Source organism: Chelonoidis abingdonii, chromosome 26 (genome assembly GCF_003597395.2).
Source record: "Chelonoidis abingdonii isolate Lonesome George chromosome 26, CheloAbing_2.0, whole genome shotgun sequence".
Lineage (NCBI taxonomy): Eukaryota > Metazoa > Chordata > Testudines > Testudinidae > Chelonoidis > Chelonoidis abingdonii.
In genome coordinates, this window is record NC_133794.1 from 12,258,779 (window position 1) to 12,279,185 (window position 20,407).

Sequence of the window (20,407 nt, forward strand, 5' to 3'; positions counted from 1 at the left end):
TGGTGTAAAACTGGTGTGAGATCAGAATCAAGTCCTCTATCTTTGCAGCTGGGATTTTAGGGACTCCTGCAGGACCCCTCGCTCTTCTGTTAGAAGGCAATCTTTTGAAGGCGTCCTTCTGGGTAATTAACTCTTATGCAGATCAGAACATTCATGAAGCTGAACACAGCCAGGGAGTGAACATGAGCATCGCTAAAAGTGCTTGACAGGAATTTACTGGCACAGTTTAAAAAAAAAGAAAAGAAAAAAGCAAACAGCTGCAGTGGCCTTGAATTGAGAACTGTAAAAGGCAGGATAAGCAGAGAGAGAAAATTCCCACCAAATATTTAAGTGCTACCTTAGACTTAACTCTGTCTCTCAGACTACAATAGCTAGGAGGTAAATATGGAAAGTCATGAATTATTCCATCTGTGAGGAGGGCCAGTCTTATAAAACTTGTTATAAAGTTAGGCTTTTGAGTACATTGCATAATAGAGCATAAAGCCACATTGAAGACAGATAGGTTGATTGCAGTTTATTGCAGAAGTTTCATGAAATCAGAATACTTCAACACAAGCATAAAGTAATAGGAACAGTGGTAATGGGGATCATGATACATAAAAGCTTGGAACCTTCCTCCCCCTTCTGCCTCCCCGCCACATGAAGAACACAGGCAATGAGATACAAGCATTGTTTACATGTGATACAGCTCATAAGGGTCACCAAAGCATAATGTTCACCTTTTAGTGTCTGCGTATTTGTTACTGTGCACGTATAAACCATAGACCTTGTGTCATCTCTACTTCATGTTCATGCTCTCCTGGCTGACAGAGAGCAGCTTGACTCAATTGTGAGGTTTGCACAGGATCTAGAAACCTGCGGCTGGCTTGATGCTAATGCCTCATTGGATGTAGGCGTGGGTTACGAGGACTGAGTAGCGAATCCACTGACTGTTAAGCAAGCGATGGTCTTGTATAGAAGACGAACCAGTGAAAACGAAGACTATATTATATGATGCAGGGAGTGTGAGGGAGATACCAGAGAGAGAAAGGATATATGGAGGAGCAAGATGAACTCAGAAATATTAAGACTGCCTCTGATTGGATGTAACAACATGCCTGTTCGCCAAACCCACTGGTGAGAGATATTGCACTTCCCAAACACTAGGGGGAGAGAGAGGCCTCTGTTGGTTGACTAATATGGAGCACAAAGATGGAAATATGACTCACTAGGCAAGCCTGAGGTTTATTTAGTGAAAAAACATTTACACGTAGCCAGGCATAGGGCCACTTTCAGCTCTCAGGTACACTAGTGTAAATCTAGATTTGGTGTTATTCCGGATTTACACTGATCCAAAGAAGAGCAGGAATAGGATCAAAATATGTTAATTTCAATGAGCCAAGTTCTGCCTCCCTGGAACTCGTTAACCAGTAGGACTGATTATTCATTCAGAATTTGCATGAAGCCGTTAAGGCTGGGTTTTGATGTGCTACGCCTGTGAGTTAAGCGGAATGGAGAAAAGGCTCGTCCTCCTAAAGTCAATAATGCCTCACCTAAGAGGAATGTGACTCATGCAGCTCTTAAATGGTATTTAATGGGATCTTTTCCTCCCCTGCAAGCCTGTGCGTTGGAGATGGTTTGGGCTGTGCTGCTGTGAGGAGGCAGTGTCATATTTCTTCTCTTCAGGCTGGGGTGAATTGGGGGCTTGGCTAGCACTTTAGCTGCGGATGCTCTTTTTGGTTGAGGTGGTTTTCGAGACGATCTTCATGCTGGAGCTGCTTCCCCCTCCAGCGCTGAATCCTCCCACCAGACCTCTCCCGCTGCTGGCGCTGAAGCTGCTTCCTCCAATGCCGTAGCCAAGTCCAGCCGCATTACCCAGCCCGACCCCCACACCCAGCCCACCCCCAGTGCCGTAGCTACTTCCACCAGCAGAGGTGACCACAGCTGTGAAGCAAAGGAAAGCAGAGGTATAGATGGCATAGAGCAGCAGCCTGCCAGTCACAGAAGAAAAGGCAAAAATGTTTGTTTCAAACATCTGAAGCTGGGGGGTTACCAGCAGTTCCCTTGGAGATCCTCCTGCTGTCTAGTATATTTCACCACTATGCAGTTGCCTAATACTCACACAGAGTCTCTGTTCTCCCCCTGCTGGGTGTGGGTTACTAAATCCCGTTGAAATCAGGCCTTCTAATTTTGCCTTCCCTTAAAGTTTCCCCTTTGCTCATTTAATTTAACCCTTCTTTCCTGGTCTACAAGTACCTGTCTCTCTGAGAGGGACCCATCTGCTTCCCCTGGTTTTTTTGCCTTACCAGTTGTTGGGCCAAACAATGTTGTACGGCCCCAATTCTTCCCATTTATACTGATTTTATGACGTTGCTAACCTCGATGGCTTTACTCTCGCTGTCACTGAGAGCAGAATAGGACCCATTTAGGTCTTTCAGCCTTTACCCTCCAGACCTTGTGTCTAATTGTGGATTCTTGTTGGTTTGTTGATGTCTTTCTAGTCACAATGTCTCGGGGCAAGACCCTTGCATTCCATTCCACTGATAGTAGCCCTTTCTCACACGAGTTTTCTCACTGCCTTCTGTAAGCCCAAGGGTGGAAATTACTATTGTTCACACTCTGACAGAGAGACTCTGTGCCACTTTTGTGGGATTTAGGAGGTTCACATGCCTTGCACTTGCCCCTTTGCATAAGAGTGATTTGCACCCCAAATACATGATGAGACGTTCTCAGGTTCAAGATCTGGCCTAAGAGAAATATTCAGGGTGCTGCTGTCTCAACAGTGCCATACAGAGCTGCAAAACCCTGAATGCATTACATATCTGCTACTTTGCATAGTACCAAGTATCAGAAGGGTAGCTGTGTTAGTCTGTATCCACAAAAACAATGAATTCACAAAAACAATTGTTGTTTTTGTGGATACAGACTAACACAGTTACCCCTCTGATATCTGCTACCATTGCAGCCTCATATAGAATCATAAAAGTGTAGAGTGAGAAGGGACCTTGAGAGGTCATCAAGTCCAACCCCCTGTGTTGAGGCAGGACCAAAGAATCATAGAGTATCAGCATTGGAAGGAACCTCAGAAGGTCATCTAGTCCAACCCCCTGCTTAAAGAAAGAGTAATCTCCAGACAGATTTTTGCCCCAGATCCCTAAATGGCCCCCTCAAGGGTTGAACTCACAACCCTGGGTTTAAGGGGCCAATGCTTGAACCACTGAGCTATCCCTCCCCCTGGGAGAGGAAATCCTAGACCATCCCTGACAGGGGTTTGTCCAACTTGTTCTTCAGAACATCCAATGACGGGGATTCCACATCCTCCCTTGGAAACCTATTCCAGAGCTTAACCACCCTTATAATCAGAAAGTTTTTCCTAATGTCTAACCTCAATCTCTCTTGCTGCAAATTAAGCCCGTTACATCTTGTCCTACTTTCAGTGGCCATGGAGAACAATTGACCGCCATCCCTTTGTATATCAGTTGCTCTGCACTATCAGCAAACCCTAGCTCTCCCTAGGAATAACGACTCTTTGAGTTGTCATCTCATTGAGAGTCTAGCATTTGGGAGCCAGAATACTTACAGATGTTCACTGCACCAACACCTTCTCCAGCTAGCCTGTTGGGGATGGGGGGGAAAGAAAGGTGTTATTATGATTATTATAAGCAATTTGCCCCCCAGGATTGTGGAACTGAGTCATTTAGAAGGCGAAGACATTTAGCACTACAATAAGACCTGTCTTCCTTGGTGAAGTTCAGACACAAACGATACCCATTAGCTTGTAGGAGTATCGATACAGTCTATGTTTGAAATTTGAAACACAGTTTTAGGACCAGAACCTCAGCTGATGTACACTAATGTTTACATCAGTGGAAGATCTGTCCCTAAGTGGTGAAATTCATCACTGGGGAGAGGGCCAGTGCAAAAGACCTATGTAACACTTAAGGATATGTCTACACAGCAAAGAAAAACTTGTGGTCAGTCCATGCCTGCTGACTTGGGTTCACGGAGCTTGGGCTGCAGGGCTATTTCATTGCCTCTCGGTTCTAGAGCCCAGGCTCCAGCCCGAACCCAGATGTCTACATAGCAACAAAACAGCTCCACAGCCCAAGCCCCACGAAGCTGAGTCAACTGGCATGGGCCAGCCACGGGTGTCTAGTTGCTGTGTAGACATACTCTGAGTGGCTTAAGTGGTGCACATGCAATATTTTTGGCCATCTGATCTGGATTCAAATTCATTCTCTGAGCAGCGAATTGTGTCCCATATTCACAGGCCTTAATTAACTCCTCTTCCTGTTGCAGACTGGAGGGCTGCCTTTTAGAGCTGGTTGTTGAGAAATGGTTTCTTTTTCCCTGCAAAAAAACTCAACACAAACGAACCCTTTTCCCATTTTATCAAAAAATGTCTTTGAAACTCTTCAGGGTTTTGCTAACCTCATCCCCAGACCAATCTTCCTTCCCTTCCCCCCACCCCGCTGCTGAATTTTTTTGGAGTTTTCAGTGGGAATGTGAAAATATTTCCTTTTCAGCAATTGAAATTTTTGGATGTTGATTTTTTTTTTTTTTAAAAACTGTTTTTTAAATTTTTTATGTATTTATTTATTTTTGCAAAAATTGAAATGGAGAAGTCATTTTCTCTCCAAAAATGTTTTAAGGCATTTTTTTCATCCAGCTCTAATGTATTTACCACCCACCTGCTCTCCTCTCCTTCCAGCAGCTTCCTGTAGGTGGCAATCTCAATATCCAGGGCCAGCTTGACATTCATCAGCTCCTGGTACTCCCGCAGCTGACGCGCCATGTCTGCCTTGGCCTTCTGCAGGGCTTCCTCCAGCTCAGCTAGTTTTGCCTGGGCATCTTTAAGGGCTAGTTCACCACGGTGCTCAGCATCAGCAATGGCTGTCTGCAGACTGGCACACTGTGAAGGTAGGAAATGTGTTCAGTGAATGTAATCCTATTGGGAGCACGTGTGAATTTGCAATCTACCAGCCTGATCGGGGATGGCAAGGATGCTTGCAAGCTTGTGGCCTGTATCATTGAACTGAGTGTATGTATCTCTTGACTCAGTATTATAGAGATTGGCCCAGATCTCCATTTGGTGCCTTTAAGCCACCTCTGCATTCCCTAGATCTCTAGGCTTGACACCCCCTCTAGCGCCTGCCCCCTAGAACAACCTCTGGACTGTGTAACTTATTCTGTTTTGTAACACATCCCTCAGGGCCATCATCATAGTAATCCCTACCTCTTATATTGACTTGCCCAAGGCCACCCACAGGGTGGTGGCAGAGTCAGGATTTGAACCCATCTCTCTTGAGTCCCAGGGCAGTGGCTCACAGTGCCCATTATTGCTGGAGTACACCGTGTGCCAGCCATTGCCTCTTACACCCCTGGTGGCATGGAGATGCTGCTAAGGCAGTCCTGAAATTCTGAGATCCCCCCTTCCCTTCCACCCACATCCCAGAATGTAACCATCACGCGGACGTGCCTGCTTCTTCACATTGTCAATTTCAGAGTGGAGCCTCTGAATCATGCGGTTCATCTCGGAGATCTCGATCTTGGTGTTCTGCAGGTCATCCCCATGTCTGCCAGCGGTCAGCTGCAGCTCCTCATACTGTGATAGACGGGGGGGGGGGGGGGTTAGAGGTGGCAGAGTCAGACATGGAGAGGAGGGTGAAATCGGCATCATAGGGTATCACAGTGAGCCACTGGAAACTATTGAAGGGAACCGATTTCTTCCACCTCTTCCTTTGTGTGTAGCTACATTGACGCTTGGAGCTAGGGGTGTGATTCCTAGCTTGCAGAGACTTACTTGCACTAGCTCCTATTGAGCTGGTGTGCTAAAAATAGGAGTGTAGATGGGGTCACATGGACTGTGGCAATGGTGGCTAGGGCTAGCTGCCCTGAGTATGCACCCACAGGTTCCAGGTGGGTTAGTCTGTCTACATGAGCTGGGAATCACAACCCAGGCCCAAATGTAAATATATCCTAAAATTCAGCTCTCGCTTAGAAAGTGTAACGTATTTCACCATTCCCCTGCCCTAGTAAAAAATTCAAGGTCCATGCGGCAAGGAGGTGAAATGGGTTTCTAAGGGTGTATCTACACTGAGGGTGTAGTTCCCAGCTCAGGTAGACATACCCACTCTAGCTCTGATCAAGTTAGTATACTAAAAATATCAGTATAAGGGTGAAGGTGTGAAAGGCAGGATGGGATAGCCTCCATGTGTACAATGCCATGTGAAACCCTGGGCATGTTCTTGGGGCATCTTTTTCCATCCTGCAAAAACTTTTGACCTTAAAAACAACCACTACAAAATTGTCCTGAATTGGGGCAAAAAGTCAAAATTTCAAAAATTGTCACCGCCAAATCCCCCCACCATTGAGTTTTGGGTCAATTCAATGTTTCGTTTCCATTCTGACCTCCTTTTAAATTATAACATAAATTTGAAACAAGAAGTTATTTCAAATCAAAACATGTTCTGGAAATATTGAAACTTTTCCCTCTGATTCTTTTTTTAAAAAGTTGTCTGGATCGATAACAATTCTGCAGAAATTTTCACTGTGGTTGAAACTACAATTTTCCACAGAAAACTGGTTTGACGAACATCTCTCCACCAAACCTAAGGATGAATATCATAGTCCAAACTCTCAGAAGTCCAGTGCCACTACCTTGGTTTGGTACCAAGACTCCGCCTCAGCTCGGCTCCTGTTAGCAATATCCTCGTACTGCGCTTTGACCTCTGCGATGATGCCGTCCAGGTCCAGATTTCGGCTGTTGTCCATTGAAAGGACGACAGAAGTGTCAGAAATTTGCGACTGCAAATGAGCTAATTCCTGGAAATTAAAGAAAAATGACATTTAGGGTCCGGATCTCTCCTCCTCTCCTGTTTTGAGTCTTCTTCACAGAAACGTTGCATGGTAAAACACCAATATAAAGGGAACCATGGGCCTATAAACTCCATACATGGCTATCGGGGGAGGGATAGCTCAGTGGTTTGCACATTGGTCCACTAAACCCAGGTTTGTGAGTTTAATCCTTGAGGGGGCCACTTAGGGATCTGGGGCAAAAATTGGTCCTGCTAGTGAAGGCAGGGGGCTGGACTCAATGACCTTTCAAGGTCACTTCCAGTTTTAGAAGATTGGTATATCTCCAATTATTATAATTTAAATTTCTGAGTGGTTTGATTCTCTCTGATGTGAAGTTGGTGTGTGTGTGTGTGTGTGTGTGTGTGAAAAACAGCATTATGTTTGCCCCAGGAGACTTGGGAAAATTAGAACGGTCCTTACTGCTTCATAGAGAGCTCTCAGGAAGTTGATCTCGTCAGTCAGGGCATCCACTTTAGCCTCCAGCTCCACCTTGTTCATGTAGGCAGTGTCCACATCCTGAAAACATAAGAACAGAGATGGGCTAGCCAAACCCTGCACAGCTGTACTCCCTGATGAGGGCCAGCAGGGCTTTAACACAAGCTGTAGGAGAACAACCCAGCTGTATGGGCTATCTGATCTCTGTGGCTTTTCGATGAAAAAGCTTTTGGTGGACAACATGTTGAGTGGCTCTAAACAGTTTCTTTCCTCACAGCCCCAGCCGCCATAAAAGAACTTCCCTGTAGGTATTGAATGGAATTTCCAAAGCCAGCCGAATCCCATTGGCGCTGGGCACTGAACTCCCTTATGCACCTTTGGCTATTGCCCCCTGGATTGTTCAGGACCTAAGGGACTTACATGGCTGCCGTTACCAAGGTTATGGACCACCTCGCAGTCTTTTAATGTAGTTATCCTCACAGCGTCCCTATGAGATGGGGAAGCGCTATCCCGATTTCACAGCTGGAAAATTGAGGCACAGAACCACTAAGGCCTGAAGGCACAAAAGGAGTTAGCCATTGCAATGCGCAGATGGCTCTGCCCCGGCTGACTCTTTGAAGGTGCGTCCACACTGCATCCTGCTTTTGGTGGCACTTACAGTACGTACACTCCACATCCTCTCTCCCCCTGCACTCCCCCAGCACAGGTATAAATTGCAGGGTAGACGGTGAGGTACTGCTTAGGTGAGTAAAGACACACCTGAGCCCTGTAGGCTTGTGCACAGGTATGTCCCCTACACATGTGCTCTAGCTGCCCAAGCAGTGCCTCCCTGGGCACGTGAGCTGATTTTCAGTGGCATTCACACTTCCCAGGTCCTGGCCACTGGTCCGGGGGGCTCTGCCTTTTAATCTAATTTTAAACGAAGCTTCTTAAACATTTTATAAACCTTATTTACTTTACATACAGCAATAGTTTAGTTATATATTATAGACCTATGGCAAGAGACCTTCTAAAAATGTTAAAATGTATCACTGGCACGTGAAACCTTATATTAGAGTGAATAAATGAAGACTCAGCACACCACTTCTGAGAGGTTGCTGACCCCTGGTGTCGATGTAGCCTAAGAAGGCGTGAGAGAGAGAGAAAGAGAGAGTGAGCTCATGCACAAGCAGGAGGATGACTCTAGCCTGGTCAGTAGAGGACTCATCTGGAAGGTGGGCACCCCAGGAGCTAGTTCCCCTGCTCCCAGGAGCAAGTAAGGGAGTCCTAGGTCAGAATATCCTGTAACTCAGTGGTTAGGGTACTCACCTGAGAGGCAGCAGTTCCCTCTTCAAATAACTTCTCCCTCGTCAGATGAGGGAGGACCTGAATTGGGGCTCTCCCACCTCCCTTAACCAGTGGGCTAAAAGCTAGGTAGCCCTGCCCATCTGTTTTGTGTGAACTAGAGGAGGCCTACGTCATCGGGCCCCGTCCGTGACTTAGGGCTACTGAACGCCTCTTGTCCCCTGGTCTGTGTGAATCGCTGTAGGTCTTAGGTAGGAGATAGGCTCTGGGGCGGCCAGCGGGAGTGAGCTGTGCACTCGCTCAACAGCAGAAACATCGGTTCGGTTTCACCACAAACGTTTTGGTGCCAAGTGAGTTTTGGCACCTACGGGGCTCGGTGGGAGTCAGCTCTAAACTGGTCCTTAGGTACCTAACTCCTTCTGCACATTCAGGCCTGGGTGACTTCCCCAAGATGCAGAGCAGGGAATTGAAGCTGGGTCTCCCAGATCCTAGGCCACCTCTAGCCATTGCTGGACAGGGGCTGTGTCTGATGGGGAGCACATGGCTGGCTGGATGGGAGGTGGTAAATGGTCTAAATATGCATGGAGAGATGGAGGTAGTGTCTATCTGAGAAGTGGCAGAACAGCCAGGGTAGGGGTTAACAGCTGGGGCTGATTCGGTGTCCCCTGGGAGTTAGTCCCCTGGGCTTTGGGTCAGGACCTAGGAGAGGAAGTTCTGGTGCTGCTGGCTGATCCAGAGGCACATCATTATCCAGGCTGGATGACAGAAGGACAGGCAGACCAGTCCGCCAGCTTTGCCTCAAAGGAGGGTTCCAGCTAGAATGGCTGGGGGGAGCGCTGCGCCCTTTGATCTCTCGGGGTTGAAAGGGTAAAACAAATACAAATGATTGATAGAATCATAGAATATTAGGGTTGGAAGAGACCTCAGGGGGTCATCTAGTCCCACACCCTGCTCAAAGCAGGACCAACACCAACTAAATCATCCCTGCCCAGGGCTTTGTCAAGTCGGGTCTTAAAAACCTCTCAGGAAGGAGATTCCACCACTTCCCTAGGGATCCTAGTCCAGTGCTTCACCACCCTCCTAGTGAAATAATGTTTCCTAATATCCAACCTAGACCTCCCCCACTGCAATTTGAGACCATTGGTCCTTGTTCTGTCATCTGCCACCACCGAGAACAGCTGAGCTCCATCCTCTTTGGAACCCCGCTTCAGGTCGTTGAAGGCTGCTATCAAAGATTCCCTTTTAAAAATAAGTCCCCTGTTCCTTTTTTATCAAGATCACTTACCTTCTTGAGCACCACAAACTCATTCTCTGCAGCCGTGTGCTTGTTGACCTCATCTTCGTACCTGGGCGGGAAGAAGGTGAGACAGTAGCCTTGTTACAGCTGGTGTAAGTATAACCATTTAGTTTCCACTGCCTGTCCTCTGTGAGCCATTGCCACATGTTTTCCCTTGCATATCCTGGACTGTTTGTTACTAATGGCCAAGATATTTACAGTGGCTATCCATGAAATTGACAGAGCCTGTTCTGATAGACCATTTACCAGCTGGGAACAGGCCTCCTTGGACATCAGAAGGAGCAGCAGGATGATGTTGTGTACCTTCTCCCTGTATTGTGGCAGGCGTATATGACCAGCCTAGTTGCAAATACGGTACCCTGAGGCCAGACAATGGAAGGATGTCATCAGAGAACCTGCAAGCCCTTCAATTAAAGGCATGTTTTAGCCTCCTCTAATTTTTCATCCTGCATGAAAGAGGTTTGTAATCCCTGTAACTTTTCTCAGGCTGGAAGGGGTGGGAGGAGCCCTGGTTGAGCTCATCTGTGCCACACCTGTGTTAGTCAACTGGGGCCAAATTCTGCACTGATGCCTGTCGTCCTGTTGACTTCAGTGGAGCCGCTGAATGTGGGGAGTCTGAGGGCAGACTCTGGCCCAATGCATGTTTTTGGTACATGAAGAATCCAGAATCTGAATCCAGGATTTGACTCTCCTGTTTGGTAGGACATAGCGGTACCACTGAGCACTTGCAGGAGTATAAAGGTTAACACTAAACATGGATGGCTGCCCAGCCCGTCATAAATTAATTCAATGGGGGGAGATTAAGAGCTACAATTTAAAGAGAGATTTCGTGCAGCTAATAAAACAAGTCAGGCAGGCCTGACTCTTCACGGAAGGAAAGATTTCAGATGCCCCCGTCTCGGGAATACAACACCCATTAGGTGGTGTTATGACTGAACAAAGTTGTAGCCTGCATAGGTTTCTATGTATCTTAGCTGCTACACAAGGAAAATTCGTTCAGCACGTGCCTATTTTTTTGTAAAAGCCAAAGTAAGTTTGTATTTCTTGTTGTGGGACAAATTTGTTAAAAAAAATCAGCTGAACAATGCCCCCCAAAACCCACTAAAATAAAAATTGACAAGGTTAGCAATCATCTCCCATGCTCCTTTCAACTACCCACCGCCATGTACGCCCATGAAACAAGTCACAGCCTTTTCTCGTTAGCCAGAGATTCTGGGGGATAATTTCAGGATAGGAGCTCCAAATTCATCCCTATTCAGCAGAGCACTTATGCACGTGCTTTCCTCAGAGATGACCTGTGCCTGCTGATAGTGGGGGAATGAGGGCAGCTGGCTTTAGCTGTGTTACTGAACATGCTCAGTCCATGTGAGTATGCTCAGTACTTCCTAAATTGGGACCAGCGTGAACCCTTGGGGCTTGTGAGGTCCATGCCTGGAAACAGATCCCAAAATTCAGAGTTTTTGAGGCCTGAAGGGATCATTGTGATGGTTAAGTTCAACTTTCTGAGTCACACAAACCATAGAACTTCACACACTAATTCCTGCATTGACCCCAGCAGACTTTATAATGACAAACCCTCAGGCCCCAATTCAGAAAAGCATCACTATTTATATATCTGGAGATAGACCTACCTCATAGAGCTAGAAGTGACCCCAGAAAGTCATTAAGTCCAGCTCCCTGCCTTCACAAACAAACCAAGTACTGATTTTGCCCCCAATCCCTAAATGGCCCCTTTGAGGATTGAACTTACAACCCTGAGTTTAACAGGCCAGTGCTCAAACCACTGAGCTATGCCTCCCTGCAAATTGGGGAAGAGAGCTTAACTTCAACCATGTGTTAGGAGCTTCTCTGTATTGGGTCCCTAAACTGGAATTTTGGGGACTTCTGAAAGTCAGGGAAGAAATCCTGCCCCATTGAAATCAGTGAGAGTTTTGCCATTGACCTGCTGTAGGTACAAAAGTCTGGGTGCAGGAATACATTTTTCTTCAAATGGCACAATTTTCTACGCTGTGTCATTTTAGTTCCTTTGGGCTTGTCTTCACGTACAGTGCTACACCAGTGCAGCTGTTACTGTAACGGGCTTCTCCCGTTGGCATGGTTAATCCACCTGTGCGAGAGGTGGTAGTTGTGTTGACGGAAGAAGCTCTCCCGTCGACATAGCGCTGTCTACGCTGGGAATTAGATTGGTATAACTACATTGCTCAGGGATGGATTTTCACACCTCTGAGTGATGTAATGATGCCAATATAAGTTTGTAGTGCAGACGTGGCCTTTGTTTTTCTGTACAACACCAATGGGTGTGGCATAAGAATTTGAGTACAATGACAGAACATTGCATAGCAGAATAGAATTCCTTCCAGCTTTGCTTACCTGATCCTGAAATCTTCTACGGTGTCCTGCATTTTCTTCAGCTCTCCATCCAGCCGAAGTCTTTCACTTCCAAGAGATTCTAGCTGCCTTCTCAGGTTACTGATGTAAGCCTCAAACATAGGTTCAATATTACTTTTTGCGGTTTTTTGCTCCTGCAACAGGCACCATTTGGTCTCCAGCACCTTATTCTGCTGCTCCAGGAACCGGACCTGAATCCCATCAGACAAAATACTGAAGCATTTGAAGTAACCTCATCAGCTTACCAAAAAAAAAAAAAAAAAAAAAAAAAGTAAAAAAAAAAAAAAAAAAAAAAAAAAAAAAAAAAAAGACAAAACCTCAGCCACACTTCGTAGGAACTAGACTTGAAGGTCTTCTGGTCCTGGATTTTGTCTTACATGCATTATGGCTTTCAGTGGGCATGTACATCTAATACACAACCACAAAACGTGGGCTAATAGTCAATTGTTTCTATCTGTCTAAATAAATGTGTGTATATTGTCGTGCCAGTAGACAGGCAAGGTGGATGAGGAAGAGGAACTCTGTGTAAGCTCAAATGCTTGTCTCTCTCATCAACAGAAGTTAGGTCAATAAAAGATATTACCTCACCCATCTTGTCTCTCTAATATCCTGGGACTGACACAGCTACAACAACACTGTAGCATCAGTAAAGATTTTACATTTTAAGCTCTTGGGACTGTGTCCTTATCTTCCTTCACACCTTATTCATATTTTTGGGTGCTTAATAAATAATAAATCGATGCTATTTTAAGTGGGACTTAAAAGAGAGGCACTACAATTTGTTTTAAACTTCAGCTTTAATCAATAGTCTTATGCAAATTGTTAGACAATGTATTTTCTTTTTTTTGTAAGAAAACAGGCTCAGAGAGATGCGCAGCCGTGCAGATGTATAATGGAAATGGATCAGCCCTGGCACAAAATCTGCTTGCCTGCTTTCTCCAAGATGGTAATACTATTTTAACTTGTCTGTTTTAAAGAACAAAATTATTTTTCTCAGCTAAGTGTGAGTAGAAAATTTCAAGAATCTTGCACTTCCTATGCAAATGCTACAGAACTCAGAGATGGGATGATGAAGGATCGAAATCCATATTTCATGGCTGGCCAGAACCTTGTAGCAGGTGGAACTAATGCCCTGGATCTGAACAGGGTGCAGAGCAAAAACCCAGATAAGAACTGACTGAAGATTTTGTCACTCCTAACTGAGAACAATATGAATCACGGAACATTTAACATATCTTGACTAGCCAATGGCGTGCATGCCAGGGTAGGCTTCACGGATAAAGCTGATCAAGCCTTACCTTGTCGATGAAGGAAGCAAATTTATTGTTGAGGGTCTTGATCTGCTCCTTCTCCTCTTTCCGCACCTTCTGGATGGTGGGGTCAATCTCCAGGTTGAGGGGTGCCAGGAGGTTCTGGTTGACAGTGACTTCATGGATGCCACCAGTGCTGGGTGCAAATCCACCACCGAACTCATATCCAGCTCCGCCAATCCTATACCCAGCCCCACCGTAACCTAACCCATAACCATATCCAGATCTAATAGCTCGATAGCCTCCGCTAACTGAAATTCTTTTGTTTCCACCTAACCCATGGAAGCTCCTGCTGCCAAAACCACCGCCACTGACCCTTCCCAGACCTCCGCCACCTCCCCGGGAAACAGAGATGGAGCTGAAGCTGGTTCGGCTACCTGGGATAACGGCGGAGGAGGCACTGAAATTCCTAGTGGCTCCACCTGACTTAATGCTGATGGTTTTCTGAGCCATGGCTTCTGATCGTAAGGTGTGAGGAGCGGTTGGGATGAGATGCAAAGGAGGAGAGAGATCCTTCTGCACTTGGGTCTGGAGTGTTCCCCTTTTTATCTGTTTGAAGAGCTGGGCTTGGTCACAGAAGGTCTCAGATCATTTGGCTGAATTAATCGGTTTGGTATGCCTGGCAGTGGCCCATCTTTCCCAACCCGCTAATCACTGGGCTGACCTGGAACATAATATCCTGGCAACCTATAAACTCATAAAGCTAACCAGAATTTTCCAACCTGTATTTTTCAGAGCAGAGATTATTTAAAAAAAAAAAAAAAATTCCAAGGGCTCCCTCGGGGTTTGCTTTTAACTCTGCACAAACAGCCTTTCATTTTCCAAGCTGAGGGGAATTAAGTAGGAACATTATAGCTGCTGAGGCAGCACCATTGGTATTTTTTTGCTTTGGAACAGACCTCCTTGGCCACCCTTCTGCTTCCAGGGATGACTGTCCTTGTCCAGTTCTTAGGCACAACTGCCACCATGATCAAAGTGTGTCATGCCTGAGTAGGGTCAGATGAATGGTGTTCTTAAGTTTGAAAGAGGAGTTGTTAATAATGCTCAGATTCTGACCCTGTTTACACCTGGGAGTAAATCTGAAGCAACTCCAATGAATTCAAGAGCTTGTAGCTTTGGAGATTTTTAAGTGCCAAAGGGACAACTGCGATAGTGGATCACAAGCTAAACATGAATCAACAGTGTAACACCATTGCAAAAAAAGAAAACCTCCTTCTGGGATGTATTAGCAGGAGTGTTGTAAGCAAGACACGAAAAGTAATTCTCCTGCTTTACTCTGCGCTGATTAGGCCTCAACTGGAATGTTGTGTCCAGTTCTGCGTGCCACTTTTCAGTAAAAGAGGTGGACAAATTGGAGACAGTCCAGAGAAGAGCAACAAAAATGATCTATGAGGGAAGATTGAAAAAATTGGGTTTGTTTAGTCTGGAGAAGAGAAGACTGAGAGGGGACATGGTCACAGTTTTCAAGTACATAAAAGGTTGTTACAAAGAGGAGGGAGAAAAATTGTTCTTCTTAACCTCTGAGGATAGAACAAGAAGCACTGGGCTTAAATTGCAGCAAGAGCGGTTTAGGTTGGACATTAGGAAAAACTTCCTAACTATCAAGGTGGTTAAGCACTGGAATAAATTACCAAGGGAGGTCGTGGGATCTCCATCATTGGGGATTTTTAAGATCAGGTTGGACAAACGCTTGCCAGAGATGATCTAGATAATACTTAGTCCTGTCTTGAGTGCAGGGGACTGGACTACATGACCTCTCGAGGTCCCTTTCAGTTCTACGATTCTATGATTCTATGATAATCTAGGCTGACATCCTGCATAACGCAGGCCGTAGAACTTCACTCAACAGTTTTGTTCATAAGATCTCTTGGTATGATATTGCACAACCGCTCCCCAGCTACTGTCAGAGCACAGATGTCACAGCTTTGTACAATGAAGACAAATATGCCAGTCAATATCCAAGTGCATTGAAGTGAAAGGGCACCTTAAGCCTTTAAAGAAGCAAGGACCCTGACTTCCCACACACAGTTCAATTCTCCTTAGTAGGAATAGCTACTCCTCTTAATTACGGTGCACTTAATTGGAATGTCTATATTTCAGGGAAATCTCCCAAGGAACCAATTTAGCTTGTTTAGGTCTCTATAAAGCTTCATAATCCTAAATATTAATGACCGTGGATATGCCAGGAGGGAATTGTCATACATTCTGCTTAATGGCAAGCCATCGGATAGTGTTAATAATAATTGGTCGCACTTATGTGGCATTTTTGCATCAATATATTTAAAAGGGGGATGATAAGAGGCACTGATATTATGCTTATTTTTCAGAGGGGCCAGATGAAGGACAGAGAGTTTGCAACTTGTTCAAGATTTCACAGCCAGAGCTGGGGAACAAAATCTAGAGCACCTGACTCCAAGCAGCATGTGTAATTCACTGAGCCCCACGGCCAGCCAATAACCGGTATTTAACTAGGTTTTAAATCAGTGGGAAATTCTGGGTTCCTGGGTTTTCGTTAAGGGCCGAATCTTGGAGTCTGTGCTTTGACTTTAAGGCGCAACCGAATTTGGCCCTCCATTGCCAAACAGAGAAGAAATATGACTCAGAAACAAGAAGTATTATTTCAGTTCTTGCCCTTTAATTCAGGCCAGCATGTTATTGCCTTTTAATGTGGGGGATTAAATATACCTCTTTAAATGGTGTCTTCTCTTAGGCCTAGTCTACACTAGTGGAAGTCGATGTACTTAGATCTACTCACCGCAGTATCTTCACTGCAGTGAGTCGACTGCTGCTGCTCCCTCGTCTCTCGCCGGTGGAGAACAGGAGTCAACGGGAGGGCGCTCGGAGGTCGATTTATTGCGTCTAGACTAGATGCGATAAATCAGCCCTCACTGGATTGATCGCTGCCTGCTGATCTGGCGGGTAGTATAGACATACCCTTTGGCCCCAATTCTGCAAAACAGTTAAAAACATGCTTAGCTTTAAGCATATGCTTAAGCCCTATTGAGGGACTTAAGTGCATATTTAAGTGTTTGAATGAATCAGGGCCTTAACCAGGAGAGTCCCCATAACCAGCATAATCTGCTAGGGTGTGCCTGATGTAAGATCAGTTTTTAATATGGGCTTGATGTACAAATTTCTGGGTGAAACTCTTTGGCCTGCATTATGCCTAGGTGACCAGAATGCTCCCTTTGAGTTTTAAAATCTTGAATTCTATGAATATCTCACAGAGTCTTCATCAGGGGACTCTCTTCTTCCTTTGCAAGAGGCTGAACTTGGTCTTTTAATAGGTCTTTTCCATTTCTAATTACTATGAGTTTGGTGAATTACAATTTTACTAACCCCTCCAGCTATTGTATCTACATGAAAGGGTGAACCATAAAATCTGCACGAGGCAACTAGATTTATATCCCCATGTTACTCATTGCAGAAAATTAGTAAAGATGATAAGGTTTTGCAAACTGAAGCAATGAAGGGTGGTGTACTGTTGAGATGTTGACAGACTCTGCAAAGCCACAGCCAGGGCCGGCTCCAGGCCACAGTGCGTCAAGAGCGTGCTTGGGGTGGCATGCCACAGGGGGTGCTCTGCCCGTTGCTGTTAGGGTGGCAGGCGACTCCGGAGGGCCTCCCACAGGCCTTCTTGCGGAGGGTCCACTGGTCCCGCTGCTCCGGTGGAGCATCCGCAGGCATGCCTGAGGGAGGTCCATCGGAGCCGTGGGACCGGCGAGCCGCAGAGCGCCCCCCGCGGCATGCCGCCGTGCTTGGGGCGGCGAAATGGCTAGAGCCGGCCCTGGCCACAGCGTAAAACTCTAGACAAATATTTTCTCCAGCTGATTGAAAATGTCAACCTCTTCTATTCCAAGCATCTAAGGGATTTTGGTGACTGGTTCCCACTAGTTTAAATGGGAACTGAACCCCGGCAAATCCCCTTGTAAAATATCCACCAGAATTTTTATGTCAATGACATAAGTTTACGTGGCTCATTGACATTAATCCTGAATATTGGTTATCGACATTCGATGCTTTGGAATGAAAATTCCATTGCCTAAATGGGCTGCCTTCCTGTGGGAATGTGATTAGTCAACAGAGCTGTTTGTGTTACTTGATTTGCCAAAAGGATTCCTATTTCTCTATTTGCAAAGTGTTCACAAATGCAGTGGTTGAAAAAATCGGTAAGAGCCTGAGCTGAGTTATTTCTACATTTGGCTAGGTCATCTCCATATACAGATAACGTTTTCTGGCCAAAATGTTCTTTAAACTCTGAGATATAAATTTAACTCCAGCAGCATACTAGCTTGTCTTTGCAATGTGGCCTGGCAGATAGCACCCTGGACAGGGACTCAGCGGTCCTTTGTTCTATTTCTGGCACACTGTGTGACTTTTGGCAACTATCTTTGTCTTCCTGTGCCTCAGTTTCCCCATCTGAAAAACAAGGATAGTGATCCTGACCGCCTTTTATGTGCTTTGAGGCCAACTGATGAAAGAGAACTGCATAAGGACTAGGTGTTGTTATTATCTTACTGAGATAATTATTTTTGACACAAGGTCCCTTTTCCCATTCTTTAAAAATTATTAATAAAAGCAGAGTTAATTATTCCAAGGGAGTCAAGCTTTTGGAATTTGGCAATTAACAGCACATAGGCCTCCTTTCTCTTTACTGCGTATGCCAGTCAATTTTCTCACTGAGCAGGTGTCTCATTTCATTTTGCGCCCTCTCCAAATTATAAAGTAAGTTTCCCACTGCCAGTTCCTCCCATTCATCCCTAGCTGCTCTTCCAACATGTGTTGGCTGACACGTATTTCTGTCTCAGGACTAGATCATGTCTCTCCCTGTGGAAAAACCCATGGGAGAGGGAAACGCCTGTTGGAGACTCTTCTTCTTATTCTTCTCCTCAAACAAAGGGGAGCAATTCAGGCTCACAGAGGGTAGAATTAGGGTTGGTGAAAAAAATTTCAAAATGGCTCAGCGTCAGGGAAAGATTGCAGTGCCTCATGGGAGATATAGTCTGGCCAGTAAGCAGGGCCCATAGAGGAGAAAGGGGGCATGAGTGGTTTGGAACCACATATCCCATGAGGCACCACGGTGGCTCTAGTGGACATAGAGCTTAATGTTGACCCTACTGGAAACTAAATGTTTTGATTGAAAAATGTCGAACGGAAATGGTTTTGAATTGAGATGCTTTCAGAACTTTTAGTTCCATGAAACAATCCTACATTTGGACTATTGAGGCATGAAAACACATGTGGAAATGCCAGAATTTCCTGCAGGATGGTAATTCTCTTTGTCTGACCATTCTCATTGACAGAGAAAGAGCACAAGACCTATTATGAAGGGGATTTAAATCGCACATGGGCCTTTCGCTGGGCCTTTGCATATGGGTGAATGTCAATCAGATAGCGCAGTGGGCACATGCCTCTCTGATTCTTCACCCAAAATTACAAAATGCTAGAGAATAAACGTTTTTTAATCTGATTCAATAAAAAAAAATACCCAAAATGTGAAACTGGGCTGGAGCATGGACATGCTGAGTTGAAATTCAACAGGAAAATAGTCGGTTATTTTCATTCCCCTGCAATTAGTTTCCGATTGTGCTGTGGTACGCCAAGTTGCCTCTGTCACGGGGCGTTTTCTCAGACTGCATGACATTGTGCACACCGAGGGCAAGATCTTTGAAAGAGCTCAGGGCTAAAATCTCAAGGACTCAGCACCAACAACCGGGGTCAGATTTGCAAAAGAACTGAGCACCCAGATGGTCTATTATGACTCTGATGGAGAGATTTTAAAAGCTCTTTTGAAAATCTGGCCTTAAGTTTTTGCAGACCTGTGAGAACCAACTGGGGGTAGGGGAGGGAGGCGCGAAGCTGCATCGACAGAAGGTGAAATGAAGGCAAAGATTAAATATCTTTACCCCCCAGACACCTTGCCCTTCCTTGGCAAATCAAGCCTTTCAGCTTTAAACTAGTTAATACCCAGTGAGAGGAATCCTGAACAAACTAAAGTCAGTAGCAAAATTCCCTTAACTTCAGTGAGGTCAAGATTTTACCCAACATCTGGATGGATTTGGAGATCACTCAATGTAGCGCCAGCACGGAAAGAGATTTGTATCTTAGCTAAACCAAGCAAAGCCCTCCAGGGCTGGGAACTCACTTTCACACCAAAGGAGCTCAAAGTTCTTTTTCCTGTCAAATTCTTAGTGTTCCTCCACACCCAATGGTTTGAAGGAAATCACCCTGTTACATTCACGCTGCTCCACTACGGGGGTGTCTCCTTTGTTAACCTGCTTCTGGTGGCTTCAAAACTATAGTGAGCGCTCAGAGGGCTCCCCAAGTAATTAAAAGGAGACTGCTTTGTTGCTACACACTACAATTAGCATCAATGGAATTTCACAGAGTGTAGAAATGTGTGTCGATTTCCCTTACACCAGGGGTGGCCAATCTGTGGCTCTGGAGCCACATACGGCTCTTCAGACGTTAATATGCTGCTCCTTGTATAGGCACCAACTCCAGGGCTGGAGCTAAAGGTGCCAACTTTCCAATGTGCCAGGGGGCGTTCACTGCTCACCTCTGGCTCTGCCACTGGCTCTGCCCCCACTTTACCCCTTTCCGCAGCCTCCCCTGAGCCTGCCGTGCCTTCACTCCTCTCCTTCCCCCCCAGAGCCTTCTGCATGCCACGAATCAGCTGATTGGAGGTGCGGGGAGGGAGCAGGAGGTGCTGATCGGTGGAGCTGCCGGTGGGTGGGAGGCGCTGGGAGCTAGGGAAGCTGATAGGGGGCTGCTGACATATTCCTGTGGCTCTTTGGCAATGTACGCTGGTAAATTCTGGCTCCTTCTGAGGCTCAGGTTGGCCACCCCTGCCTTA

The 20,407-nt window shown here is 45.7% G+C and overlaps 1 protein-coding gene across 1 annotated transcript; it reads right to left on the bottom strand.

The window, feature by feature from the left end:
- Positions 1 to 655: 655 nt before the first annotated feature.
- Positions 656 to 14,053, bottom strand: LOC116828510 (keratin, type II cytoskeletal cochleal-like). The gene is made up of 9 exons (XM_032786813.2): positions 13,540 to 14,053; positions 12,224 to 12,432; positions 9,842 to 9,902; positions 7,258 to 7,353; positions 6,640 to 6,804; positions 5,459 to 5,584; positions 4,671 to 4,891; positions 3,560 to 3,594; positions 656 to 1,923 (listed from the first exon to the last, which is right to left on the bottom strand). Exons 1-9 carry the CDS (start codon positions 14,002 to 14,004, stop codon positions 1,697 to 1,699), a joined length of 1,605 nt encoding a protein of 534 aa, XP_032642704.1. The 5' UTR covers positions 14,005 to 14,053; the 3' UTR covers positions 656 to 1,696.
- Positions 14,054 to 20,407: the final 6,354 nt, after the last annotated feature.